Source organism: Apodemus sylvaticus, chromosome 14, assembly GCF_947179515.1.
Source record: "Apodemus sylvaticus chromosome 14, mApoSyl1.1, whole genome shotgun sequence".
Classification (NCBI taxonomy): Eukaryota; Metazoa; Chordata; class Mammalia; order Rodentia; family Muridae; genus Apodemus; species Apodemus sylvaticus.
In genome coordinates, this window is record NC_067485.1 from 7,880,478 (window position 1) to 7,893,478 (window position 13,001).

Below are 13,001 nucleotides of genomic sequence, written 5' to 3' on the forward strand. Positions count from 1 at the left end.
CTGTCAGCAATGTAGCCTTAGGCAATATAATAAAATGCTGGAACCTCAAATATGACAGATGGTCTGTCAATAGCTAGTGTGCAAGTACTGCTGACATCCCATTATCAGCGTGTGCCTGTGATGGTTTGTGTCCGTGGGAGCCGCACTATTAGAAGGTGTGGCCTTGTTGAAGGAAGTGTGTCACTGTGGGGATGGACTTGGAGATCTTCCTCCTAGATATCTGAGCATGCTCAGTCTGTTCCTGGCTTCCTTGGGATAAAAATGTAGACCCCCCCTCAGCTCCTCCTGCACCATGCCTACCTGGATGCTGCCATGTTCCTGCCTTGATGACAATGGACTGAACCTCTGAACCTGTAAGCCAGCTCCAATTAAATGTTGTCTTTTATAAAACTTGCACAGGTCATGGTATCTGTTCACAGCAGTAAAACTCTGACTAAGGCAGTGCCCAATGACAAATCAACAAATCTTACAAAAAGTGAGAATGTTCTTTTATAAACAACCTGGCATGTAAAAAAATATGTATCCAGCACAGCTAAATCACTAGAATACTTTGTAGCAGAGGACAGCGTTCCAGACAATTTTTCCTAGAGCAGTAACCACATCTAAAAAACCAGTCCACACTTCCCTTTGCTTTATCTGTGCTCATCTCATGGAACTATAAGTACAATTTCTCTTGATAACTTGAGAACAAAACAGTATTTTGGATAATGACTGTAATCTCCTCACTGAAACAAAGCACCCTGTTATCATAGCATGTGAATATGGCAGAGTCCATCAGAAGATGACTCGTGCGTGCATACATGCATTCATGCATGCATACGTGCCTGCGTGCGTTCGTGTGTGTGTGTGTGTGTGTGTGTGTGTGTGTGTGTATGTGTGTGTGTGTGTGTGTGTGTGGTTTCCTGAGGCTTGTTACCCTATGAATCTTTTGTGTGTGTGTGTGTATGTGTGTGTGTGTGTGTGTGTGTGTGGTTTCCTGAGGCTTGTTACCCTATGAATCTTTTGTGTGTGTGTGTGTGTGTATGTGTGTGTGGTTTCCTGAGGCTTGTTACCCTATGAATCTTTTGTGTGTGTGTGTGTGTGTGTGTGTGTGTGGTTTCCTGAGGCTTGTTACCCTATGAATCTTGTGTCTGCTTTCTGAGGACTGCTGGCAGGTGCTGCACTGTTTCATATTCACCATGGTACAGACACCTTAAATTCAAAGAATCAGGGAGGCCACAGTTTAATTAGCCAACAGTCTTATTTTATTTCTTACCAAACAGCAGAAACAGGTATCCATTATTCCTATCAGTTCAGGCAGGCTGAGGTCTTTAATTTTAATGGTGCCATCCTAAAAAGGAGAGTACAAATAACAGGTAGCTAAAGAAAGAAAGCTATATGTATAGCTGTGTTTTCAAGTTTAAAATTAGGCTATTAAAAAAAAATAATCCAAAGAAAACAGTAACTTATCTGATAAAACCAAAACACCATTTAATGTTTTGTTCTTAGGAACAAAATCCTGCTTCTTATTCTGGCTGTAGCAGTCATCTGGAGCCCAGGGTGACAGGGACCCTGATTCTACTGCTTTATCCTCATGCTTACAGGAGGCCTGCACTACCATATCGCTGAGACATGTGTGCTCTGTCAGGGTTATTCTAGTAATAACTGAAAAAACTACATATCCTAAATAACTCTATTAATCTATGGCTTAAATCTATAATAAAAAAAATCAAAGTCTAATTTGAAACAATAAAAGGTCTTTATGATAAAAAAACCAAGCTTCCTATACATGGTATTCTCAAGTCTATAAAAGGTCAGCACTTGTGGAGTCAGGAGAAAGAGGATTTCAGGTCCTAATAAATGACAAAGCAAGTTCAGTTCCAATGTGCATCACAAGAGATTGTGTCTCAGAAGAAAGAAAAGGGAGGAGGAGGTCAAGTTAGTAAGCATTTCTAAAGCACAGCTGAGATTACACAGCCCAGTTTGCAATGACAGCAAATGGCTCAAAATTAGTTTTGCTTATTTATTTCACTTTGTTTCTGTTTTCTGCTGTTTGAAACAGCCTCACTCTGCAGCTTGGACCCCACAGCTATTCTCCTACCTCAGCATCTCAGTATGTAAGGGCAGAAATGCAATCTGTGTTAAGCATCCTGAATATAAATTCAAATCCCTTCAAAATTAATTCAAATATACAAATGGACAACTTAGAGCAAGTTTATAACGAGGACCTCACATCATTAATTTCTAGGTTTTAACTGAGACTGATAACTAAATTATAACACAACCAAACAAAGGTCTCATGGATCCCAGTATGATCTCAAAGTCACTACAGAGCTGACGATGGTCTCCCAATCCTCTGCCTCACTCCCAAGGGCAGGGACAGCAGGAATGTCCCATCATACCTGCTTGAGATGCAAACATCTAAAGATGTTACATCTGAGAAGCCTGTAAAAAATACAGTTGAACAACTACAGTAATTTTGGTATTAGGCACATTTTAATATTAAATATAGGTCTTTCTTAAAAGCAAGAGACACACAAAAAGTACAATAACTACCTTGATAGCTTGTTCAAAATTGAGAACTTTTCTATTCACTTGGTTTCCGATCATACCGGCATCCATCTTGGGATCCATCATTTCAATAGCAGACATGGCTTCAAAAAGACCAAACCTACAAACACATGAACCCACAAGCTACTTTTGAACCCATATTTCTACAATTGTGCAAACATTATCATGGTACTCTTAGCGATTTCAGTATTCCATGTATTTATTTGTATTACATGTATAATTTGATAAAACTTATTTTAATTAATCATCAATTAGCACAAAAATTCACTAACTCGCTAAACAAATTACAAATTATCTTACATGCTCTTCAGAGGAAAAACATTAAATTATCCTTATCCTTCCTTCAAAAGGACATGGGTCAGTCACTTTTGGAGCAAAGCGTGTGATTCCTGTCAAATAACATTCTTTAAATAATTTTCTTTGACTTTCAGAATGTTATGTGTAACTTTTTTATTTTCCGTGTATGTTTTTTATATGTATTAGAGCTTGTGTATCCATGTTTATGCACATTCCTGTGTATGCATACTGGTACACGCATGCATGCCTGCATGTGCATGAGTGATCTGAGAGACGCCTCTCCTTGCCCTGGAGCTCACCAACAGAGCTGGTGAGCCAGCCAGCAACCCCAGTGAGCTCTTGTCTCTGCCTCCCTACTTTGAGATTACAGATTCATGCAGGGATTTTACAAGTCCTCATGTTTACAAAGTGTTTACTTTACCAACTGGACCATCTTCTCCCTTCCGGCTCTACTTCTTCAAACTTAATGATAATTGATTTACGTAGTCCAAAATTTTAGCAATTAGATAATGCAAAACAAGTTCTGGTTGTTCACCATGGACAAAGTTATCACACACTGAAAACTGATTAGAAAGAACTGCAACATGCCTCAAGAGTTGGCAGAGGAAAAGAAGCTTAACTAAACTGATCAAACTGACAAGTACCATATCTCTCCAAATCACTTCTCTTACATAGTCAACAGAGGGTTCGCTTTGGCAGCACAGATACTAAAAAGCGACAGAAAAACGTTAAAGAGAGAGAGAGAGAGAGAGAGAGAGAGAGAGAGAGAGAGAGAGAGAGAGAGAGCTTTAAGGACCGGGTATGTAATGCAGCTGTGAGGAGCCTGCATTCAATTTCAAGTTCTAAGAGAACAAAATAAACTTCATGAAGACAAACTTCCACCATGGTGCTAATACCATATTCAGTTTAAGATATGGTGGCAAGCTGGGCAGTGGTGGTACACACCTTTAATCCCAGCACTCTGGAGGTGGAGGCGGAGGCAGAGGCAGAGGCAGGCGGATCTCTGAGTTCTACAGGGTGAGTTCTAGAACAGCCAGAGCTACATAGAATAAACCTGTCTTGAAAAACAAAAACAAAAACAAAACAAAAAAACAAAAGACTCCTGCAACCTGCATACAGTCAGCAAAGACAATGCTCCTGCTGACCAGAGCTTGAACTTACCGACTAAACCAGTAGGACCTCAAGCCAAACAGGAAAGCACTAAGAATGCAAGAATTTTGTCAACAAAACCAATATTTCAGAACAATACGGCTTCATCAACTGCCAAAAACTGTTTTGAGAATGAATAAATAAGTTCTAGAATACACAGACAAGTGGGAAACTATGAACAAGTTCTATGGGAAATAAAGCAAACGAAGGAATTTTTTTTTCTTTTTTTCCAAGACAGGGTTTCTCACCTGGCGTGAGCCACCAATGCCCAGCAAAACGAAGAAATTTCACACTCATGGAAACTACCCACAATGCTTTTAAGAAAAACCACTCATCTCACGGGAAAATTCAAATGTTTAAATAGATCAAAGTCCTAAACCTGTAAAACAAGTCAACAAAGCCTTTCCTTTCATAATCTAAAAAGCTATTTAAAAAAAAAAAAAAAACAGCAGGCCGGGCATGGTGGCGCACGCCTGTAGTACTAGCACTTGGGAGACAGAGGCAGGCGGATTTCTGAGTTCAAGGCCAGCCTGGTCAACACAGAGAAACCCTTTTTCAGAAAAAGCCAAATCCAAAAAAAAAAAAAAAAAACAGAAAAAAAAAAAAAGAAAAGAAAAGAAAAAGAAAAGAAAAGAAAAAGCAACTGTAGAAATAGCCTAAGCTCTCACCAAGGATTAGCAACTTGTCTGACCTCGAAAACTGTTGGAAATTCTAACTCTGGCCTCAAGTTGACTCACTTAAATATGAAATTTTGGATCCAGCCAGGGATTTTTAAAGCTTTCTAGATGATTATTAATACACTATGGCTTTAAGAGCAAATTTCAGCCTCTCCTCGTTCCTCCAGCAAATACTGTCTAAATTTATTCACTTGCTAATTCAAGATTTTGTGGTCCTAAACAAACAGGAAGGAGCCTGGACGCAGCATGCATGCAGCAGCATAGTAAGGTAGAAATATAGGCCAGGATTTCCTCTCCGTTAGTTCATTTGGAGATCTTCAAATTTTTTTTTAAAGATTTATTTATTTATTATTATGTAGGTACACTGTAGCTGTCTTTAGACACTCCAAAAGAGGGTGTCAGATCTCACTATGGATGGTTGTAAGACACCATGTGGTTGCTGGGATTTGAACTCAGGACCTTCGGAAGAGCAGTCAGTGCTCCCATCTCCCCAGCTCCTGGAGATCTTCAATTTTATTCCACACCAGCATTAAGTCATTGATAACTCTACCATACTAGACATACAACTGATAGCTTTCTTTAAAAATCCCATTTTCAGTATGTCCATCTTCATGAAAAGTATCTTGACAGTTTGACTTTTCACATCTTAACCAAGTCAGTGACTCAAGATAGCTTACCTAAAATGAAATAGAAATTGCATTTATAACTCATTTGAGACATAAATTTACTTGAACTTCAAAGAACACTCTACCAGAGAAAAAAGACTGAAGTTTCCCTCTATTCCTACACAAATACTCACAGTTTATCATGAAGTAGTTCTCCCAACTTCAGTTCTAAAGGAATCAAAGAGAAAAGTTACTTTAATAAGGCAAGTTAAGTTTAAGTTTCAGTTTAAGACTAAGAGGACACATGCTTGAATTACTTTGAAAATCATTTTCTAAGGATTGGCTAGCTACCCAATCACAACAGTGACTCTTTAAGAATCATCATGAAGTGGGTCAAAAAACAAAAAAACAAAACAAAAACAAACAAACAAAAAAACAAGTCAGGCAGTGGTGGTGCACGCCTTTAATCCCAGCACTTGTGAGGCAGAGGCAGGCAGATTTCTGAGTTCGAGGCCAGCCTGGTCTACAGAGTGAGTTCCAGGACAGCCAGAACTACACAGAGAAACTCTGTCTCGAAAAACAAAAACAGAGTCTGGAGATTCTGGAAAGATGAATTTCAAGATCTGAACAATAGCCACCAGCCCAAATTACTATAGCCTGCAAAGCTATCTGTCATAAAGGAAGGATAAATATCTTTTTACTATATAATAAAAACATTCTAAAAGATTTTATAACAACCCAGACAACTTTTACAAAAGATATCTGAAGGAATCCTTTAGGCTGGAGAGAAAAACAGCTATTTACAAAGCCAGAGAAGAATAACCATGCTAGAATAATAGTTTAGAAAGATGAGAGGAATAAACACAACAAAAATCAACAGAATAACATGAATAAATTCACCTTTCAATAACAGCTCTGAAAAGTAACAGAGACCATAGTTTACACTGAAATGTTTTAGCTACTGTTGTATTTCTGTTAAGAGAGACTGTCCTAGATAGGGTTACTACTGCTTTGAAGAAATACCATGACCAAAAGTAACTTGGGAAGGAAAAGGTTTGTTTCACTCACAGCTCATTATAACAGTTTAAAAGCAGCGAGGGCAGGAACTCAAACAGGGCAGGAACCTATGGGCAGGAGCTGACACGGAGGCTGTGGAGGACTGCTGCTCACTGTTGCTCCTTTCGCCTTGCTTAGTCTGTTTTCTTACAGAGCCCAGGACCACCTGCCCAGGAGTGACCCCACTCACAAGGGTCTGGACTCTCCCCCATCAATCACTAATTAGTCTGTTTTCTTACAGAGCCCAGGACCACCTGCCCAGGAGTGACCCCACTCACAAGGGTCTGGACTCTCCCCCATCAATCACTAATTAAGAAAATGCCCTACAGGCTTCCTAAAGCCTGATCTCATGAAGGCATTTTCTCAATTGAGGTTCCCTCTCTGGTGACTCCAGACTGTGTTAATATTAAACTAGCCATCAGACACCATGACCAAGGTAAGTTATGAAAGGAAGCATTTAGCAGGGAGCTTGCTTTTTCTTTCATGGAGTTCGATCCCACGTCCATCAGGGCAGGACAGAAGCAAGGCAGCAGGTACCAAGGACAGCACTGGAAAGGCAGCTGAGAACTTGCATCTTATTCACAAGTTGGAGGCAGAGAAAGTGAGCCTGATTGGGCCTGGTCTGGGCTTTTGAAACCTCAAAGCCCACCCCAGTGATACAACTCCTCCCAAGACCACACCTCCTAATCCTCCTAAACCATCTACCAAGTGCAAACAAGCATTCACATGGATCATCATTCACATTCAAACCATCACAAACAGCTGGGTCAGCAGAAATGCTTGGCATAGGCAGTCCCTATGGGGAGGTGGTGTTCAGAAAGCAGGCTGAGTCGGCATGCCTTTAATCCAAGTAAAGGGCAGAGAGGCAGGTGGACCTGAATTTAAGACAAACCTGGTCTATAGATTGAGTTCTAGGACAGCCAGGGCTACACAGAAAAAAGTCTATCTTGAAATATAAAAACAAAACAAGACAAAGACAAAAAGAAAGAAAAGAAAGCCAGTAAGCACCACCCTTCCATGTTTTCTGCACCAATTCTAACCTCCAGATTCCCGCCCCAATTCCCCTCAGTTGAAGCAAACTCTTACCTTACAAAGTTGTGTTTGGTCATACTGTTTTGTCATAACAATATAAACCCTAAGTAAACTCTTTCCATGGAGTTAGAGTGATGACAGCTCAGTGGTTAAGTGGTTGCTCTAGCAGGTCCCAGCACCCACATGGTGGCTCATTACAATCTGTAATAGGTCTGATTCTCTCTTCTGATGTGCATGAAAACAGAGCACTCACATGCATAGAATAAATAAATCCGCTGGGCAGTGGGGGTGCCTTTAATCCCAACACTTGGGAGGCAAAGGCAGGCAGATTTCTGAGTTCGAGGCCAGCCTGGTCTACAGAGTGAGTTCCAGAACAGCCAGGGCTACACAGAGAATCCCTGTCTCAAAGCAAAACAAAACAATCCAAAAATAAATAAATAAATAAATAAATAAATCTTAGAAAAAAAGGGGGAAAATAAAAAACTTCTCTTTTTAAAGTGTCTAAATGTTTGCCTGCACGTGTATAGGTACACCACATGGATGTGCCTGGTGCCCACAATGCCTGAAGAAATATCATATTCCTTGAAACTGGAGTTACAGATGTTATAGGCCACTATCTGGATACTGGGAACCATACCCTGGTCCTGTACAAGAGCAGCCAATGCTCTTAACCACTGATCTACCTCTTACCACCCCTCCCCATATCTTATCAGATCTGCAGCAGTTTGCTTTCTGTTATTATGATAAAACACAGACCAAAAGGAACTAGGGGGAAGAAAAAGGTTTATCTGTATTACAGTTTGATCAGGTTCTGCCCAAGAAGTGGCACTATTAGAAGGTGTGGCCTTGTTGGAGTAGGTGTGTCACTGTGGGTCTGAGCTATAAGACTCTCATCCTAACTCCCAGGAAGCCAGTCTTCTGCTAGCAGCCTTCAGACAAAGAAGAACCCTTAGCTTCTCCTGTACCATATCTACCTGGATGCTGCCATGTTCCCACCATGATGATAATAATGGACTGAACCTCTGAACCTGTAAGCCAGCCCCAATTAAATGTTATCCTTATAAGAGCTGCCTTGGTCTTGGTGTCTGTTCACAGCAGTAAAACCTTAACTAAGACAGAAGGTAGGACCAGGAATGGGGTATTGCTGTGATAAGCCTGACCAGGCTTTGGTGTGGAGGAATGTGAATTTTGGGACTTTGGATTTGCAAAGCCATAGAAAGTTTTAAGGGGGACTTAATGGGCTATTCTAGTAGGAATATGGAAGACTTTGTTGCTGAAAGTGATTTGGAATGTGCAGACATAGCCAGGCAGGGGTGGTGCATGCCTTTAATCCTAGCACTTGGGAGGCAGAAGCAGGCATATCTCTGAGTTCTAGGCTAGCTTAGTATACAGAGTGAGTTCCAGGACAGCCAGGGCTACACAGAGAAACCCTGTCTCAACAACAACAACAACAAAAAGAAAGAAAGAAAGAAAGAAAGAAAGAAAGAAAGAAAGAAAGAAAGAAAGAAAGAAAGAAAGAAAGAAAGAAAAGAAAAGAAAAGAAAAGAAAAGAAAAAGAAAAGGAAATGTGCAGACATGGCCCAAGAGGGTTCAGTGGAGAATTATGGCCTAGAGACTATTTTTGTGGTATTTTGGTCAAGAACACAGCTGCTTTTGGTCCTTGTCTGAAGAGTCTGCCTGAGGCTAAGGTGAAGAATCTCAGATTAATTGTATTGACAAAGGAAGTTCAGAAACACCCATTACAGACTTTGTTCTCTGGTTAAGTCTCAGGAAGACAAGTTTAAACAAGCACAGCAAGCTGAGAACCTTGGGGAAAATATAAAATATATGGTTGGAGCATTAAAGAGGCACAGGGAAGTGAATCTAGTGTTCAAGGAGATAACAAATTAAGGTAGTGGGACCTTAGAGCAAGATCCTACCCAACTAATTTAGGTCCAGGCATGGTGGCACACATCTTTACTCCCAGCAGATAAAGCCAAGCACATCTCTGACTTCAAGGCCAGCCTGAGACAGAGCAATTTCTAGGTGAAGAAAAGCTTAAATCCAAGCATGGTGGTACACACCTTTAATCCAGGAGACAGACCCAAGCAGATCTCTTAGTTCAAGGTCAATCTACAGGACAGGTCAATCTTCAAGTTCCAGGACAGCCAATCTTAGGCAGTGAGGAAGTTGGAAAACAAAAAGTTGGTAATAGAATAAGGGGGCCCATGTTCCAGCCCCAGCAGGCAGCAGAACAGGGCCGCTTTGGCCATGTGACTCTGGCTTTAGAGTCAAGAATAAAAGGGACTACAGGGACAGCTGGAACTAAGAAATTTGTGGTGATTAAGAAGAGGCCAGCATCACTGGGGTGAAATCTTCTGGCCAAGTGTTTTTCTGAGAGCACAAAGAAGCTGTGTTCCAGAGATAGTCAAGGTTGCACCTCATACTGCAGCTGTACTTGGTAATGTGTAAGAGTCACCCAGGTGGTACTAGATTTGAAGGCATGAAGGGGTCATGAAGATCAGATGAGCTTGGTATTGTAAGAGGCCATTGAAAGCCATTAGTGAAGGTCCAGCCTCAGTTGCAGTTGATAGTCCAGGACTGAAAGGGTCATGCAAAGGAGTTGAGGCTTGGCACCATGAAGAGAGCCTATGGAGGCTATTGGTGAATTCTAGTTGCAGGGGAAGACACCAGCATATTGGCGATGTCAGTACAATGGGATAATCACCAAGAACAGCAGCAGGAGCAGTGGAGTGGATCAACCTGAGCTTAGACTGCTACAGAGGGCAGAGCTGGAGAGGTGACAACAGCCCTTTGAAGGGGTTCAGAAGATCATGTGTGGATCCCAGACATTAAAACATGAAGCTATAACATTGAAGTTGCCTTGGAAATCCCAAGATATTTAAGATGCCATATTTGTGGGCTATCTGCTGAGGAAAGCTGCTAATAGGGAGTGGAACTAGCCCAGTCAACAAAGATGAAAAAGGAGTCAGAAATATGAAGACTGCTTTGACATTAGACATAGAGATAGAGTTTGGAGTTTGCCCAGCTGGTTTCCTGTTTTGCTTTGGGGATTACAGTTAAGAGATTGAATGAATCTCAGAAGACACTTTGAACTTTAGACTTTTAACATTGTTGAGACTACTATAGACTATGGGGACTTTTGAAGTTGGACTAATGTATTTTTCATTATGCTATGTTTAGGTATAGCCACCATAGACTCATGTGTTTGAACAAGCCTATGGGGGCCAGGGACTGGAATGTGATGGTTTGTATATGCTCATCCCAGGGAGTAGCACTATTAGGAGGAGTAGGTGTATCACTGTGGGTATGGGCTTTAAGAGCCTCATCCTAGCTCCCTGGAAGCCAGATCTTCTAGCAGCCTTCAGATGAAGATGTAGAACTCTCAGCTTCACCATGCCTGCCTGGATGCTGCCATGTTCCCGCTTTGATTACAATAGAATGAACCTCTGAACCTGAAAGCAGTCCCAATTAAACGTTGTCCTTATAAGAGTTGCCTTGGGGTGAAGAAGGAAGAGTGTGGTGGTACGGCCATTTCTCACGCCTTCCGTGTCTGCGTCCCTCGAAGAACTAGCAGCGGCATGTTGGGCCAGAGTGTCCGGAGGTTCACCACCTCCGTGGTCCGTCGCGCAGCCACTATGAGGAGGGTCCGGGGAAGAATTTGCCATTTTCAGTGGAAAACAAGTGGCGGTTACTGGCTATGATGACCGTGTACTTTGGATCTGGATTTGCTGCTCCTTTCTTTATAGTAAGACACCAGCTACTTAAAAAATAAGGATATTTAATTCATCCCTTTAACAGAATGAAGAAAGTTTAAGAGATATGACCTGAAAATTGGATTAAACTCTTGAACTCTTATACTAGAAAAAAATGTAAATAAACTAATGACATAAATAAAATTAAAAAAAAAAAAAAAAAAAAGAGTTGCCTTGGTCATGGTGTCTGATCATAGCAGTAAAACCCTAACTAAGACAATCTGGCTTACAGGTTATAGCCTATCATAGAGAAAAGGCAAGGTAGGAACTCAAGGAAGGAGCTCAAGGGATGGAAGCACAGACAGCGGAGGTACACTTCTTACTGACTCCATTCCTGTCTTACTCAACTCAGCTACTTTTCTGATATAGCCCAGGCCCACCCACCTAGAGATGAAACTGCTGTTCAAGATGTGGGCCCTCCTGCATCAATTAGAAAGTCTAGGTGTGTGACAAGTTGACAAAAACTGGCCAGCACATCTACTAAAAGTAATTACTGTGCAAGCAGCATCTCTGAAAGTTGTCTACAGTGCAATCCTCATTAGATCTCCAATGACATTCAGTCACAGAACTAGAAAAAAATCCTAATGTTCATATGGAAACACAAAAGACCACCTCTAACAGAAAAACAAGTCTCATCAAAAGACCATTGTTGGAGCACCGCAGTACCTGACTTTAAACCCTACCAGAGCCATAGTGGAAAAGATAGCACAGGAGCGGAGCGGCAAAAACCTGACAAGCAGACCAAGGGAACGGAACAGAGGACCCAGAAACAAGCCGACAGAGCTGCAGCTGTAGCTACCTAACTTTTGAACAACAGTGTCAATACACACACTAGAAAAAGGCAACTTATGTAGTAGTGATATTGGCAGAACTAAATATTTGCAGAAAAATGAAATTAGATGCTTACTTCTCATCTAGTACAAAACCCAGTTCGAAGTAGATTGAAGAGCTTACTGCAAAATGCACAACACTAAAAAAAAAAAAAACTGCTAGGGGCAGACCCCCCAGATACAGGCACAGGCAAGGACTTTCTGACTAGCACATCAACCACACAAAAGAGCCCCAGAATAGGCAAAGAAACCATCAACAGAGGGAACATAGCCAATGAAAGGAGAGAAAACCCTTGCTTATTACTCTTCAGACAGGGGTTAATACCTGGAAATAACTCAGAGAATTAAATACCAAAAGAGTAAAGTGTCAAACAACAAACGGGCTAATGAACTGAACAGACCATTCTCAAAAGAAACCTGAGTAGTCAGTGTTAATACAAGAAATGTTCAGCACCCTTGATGACCAAGGATAAGGAATTAAAACTACTCTGCAACTGCACTTCGCCCTAGTTAGACTGACTATGAGCAGGAAGACAAACGATGTGACAAGTGCTGCTGCTCATGGAGTGACCAGGGCCCTGAGCTCACTGCGGGTGGAAACCGCATAGCAAATCAAGCAGAGATTTTCATTAATAAATAAAGCAATCTAGAAGCACATCACTCTGTATGAATGTGGGCATAAACTGGAAGGTCTTATCTCACCAGTGCTACCTCCCGCCCACATTCACCCCGGCACTAGTCACAACAGCGAGGGAATGGTTCCCTCCCAGATGACCAGACAGATGAACAAATAGTGAAAATGTGAGATACACAGTGTCCCTGTATGCCTCAGCCACAACGAAAAATGAAATTTGTAGGAAACCCGACAAAAGTAGAAAATAAGTTATGTGAAGCAACTCAGGCTCAGAAAGACAAATACCATGGGTACTGTCCCACACGGGATCTAGATTCTAACTTTCATCCATGTATTTATGTGGAAGCAGGTAGAGATCATGAACTAGTGAAGAACCTAGGGAAGGGCAGAATGAGGCTCTGAGGAGGAGGTGTGGT

General features: G+C 41.4%; 1 protein-coding gene and 1 pseudogene across 5 annotated transcripts in view; one reads left to right on the forward strand and one right to left on the reverse strand.

Annotated features, from left to right (window-relative positions):
- Positions 1 to 13,001, reverse strand: part of Naa35 (N-alpha-acetyltransferase 35, NatC auxiliary subunit) — a 54,917-nt gene that overhangs the window by 38,402 nt on the left and 3,514 nt on the right. For 4 of the 5 annotated variants that reach the window (XM_052157418.1, XM_052157415.1, XM_052157416.1 and 1 more), the window contains exons 3-5: positions 5,473 to 5,506; positions 2,536 to 2,650; positions 1,256 to 1,330 (exon numbers count right to left, since the gene is read on the reverse strand). In XM_052157418.1, the coding sequence (XP_052013378.1) occupies positions 1,256 to 1,330; positions 2,536 to 2,650; positions 5,473 to 5,506 (224 nt within the window). Of the gene's footprint in view, positions 1 to 1,255; positions 1,331 to 2,535; positions 2,651 to 5,472; positions 5,507 to 9,429; positions 9,519 to 13,001 lie in introns of all 5 variants that reach the window. The other variant, XM_052157419.1, reaches the window with a different exon arrangement.
- Positions 10,881 to 11,265, forward strand: LOC127665042 (cytochrome c oxidase subunit 7C, mitochondrial-like; annotated as a pseudogene).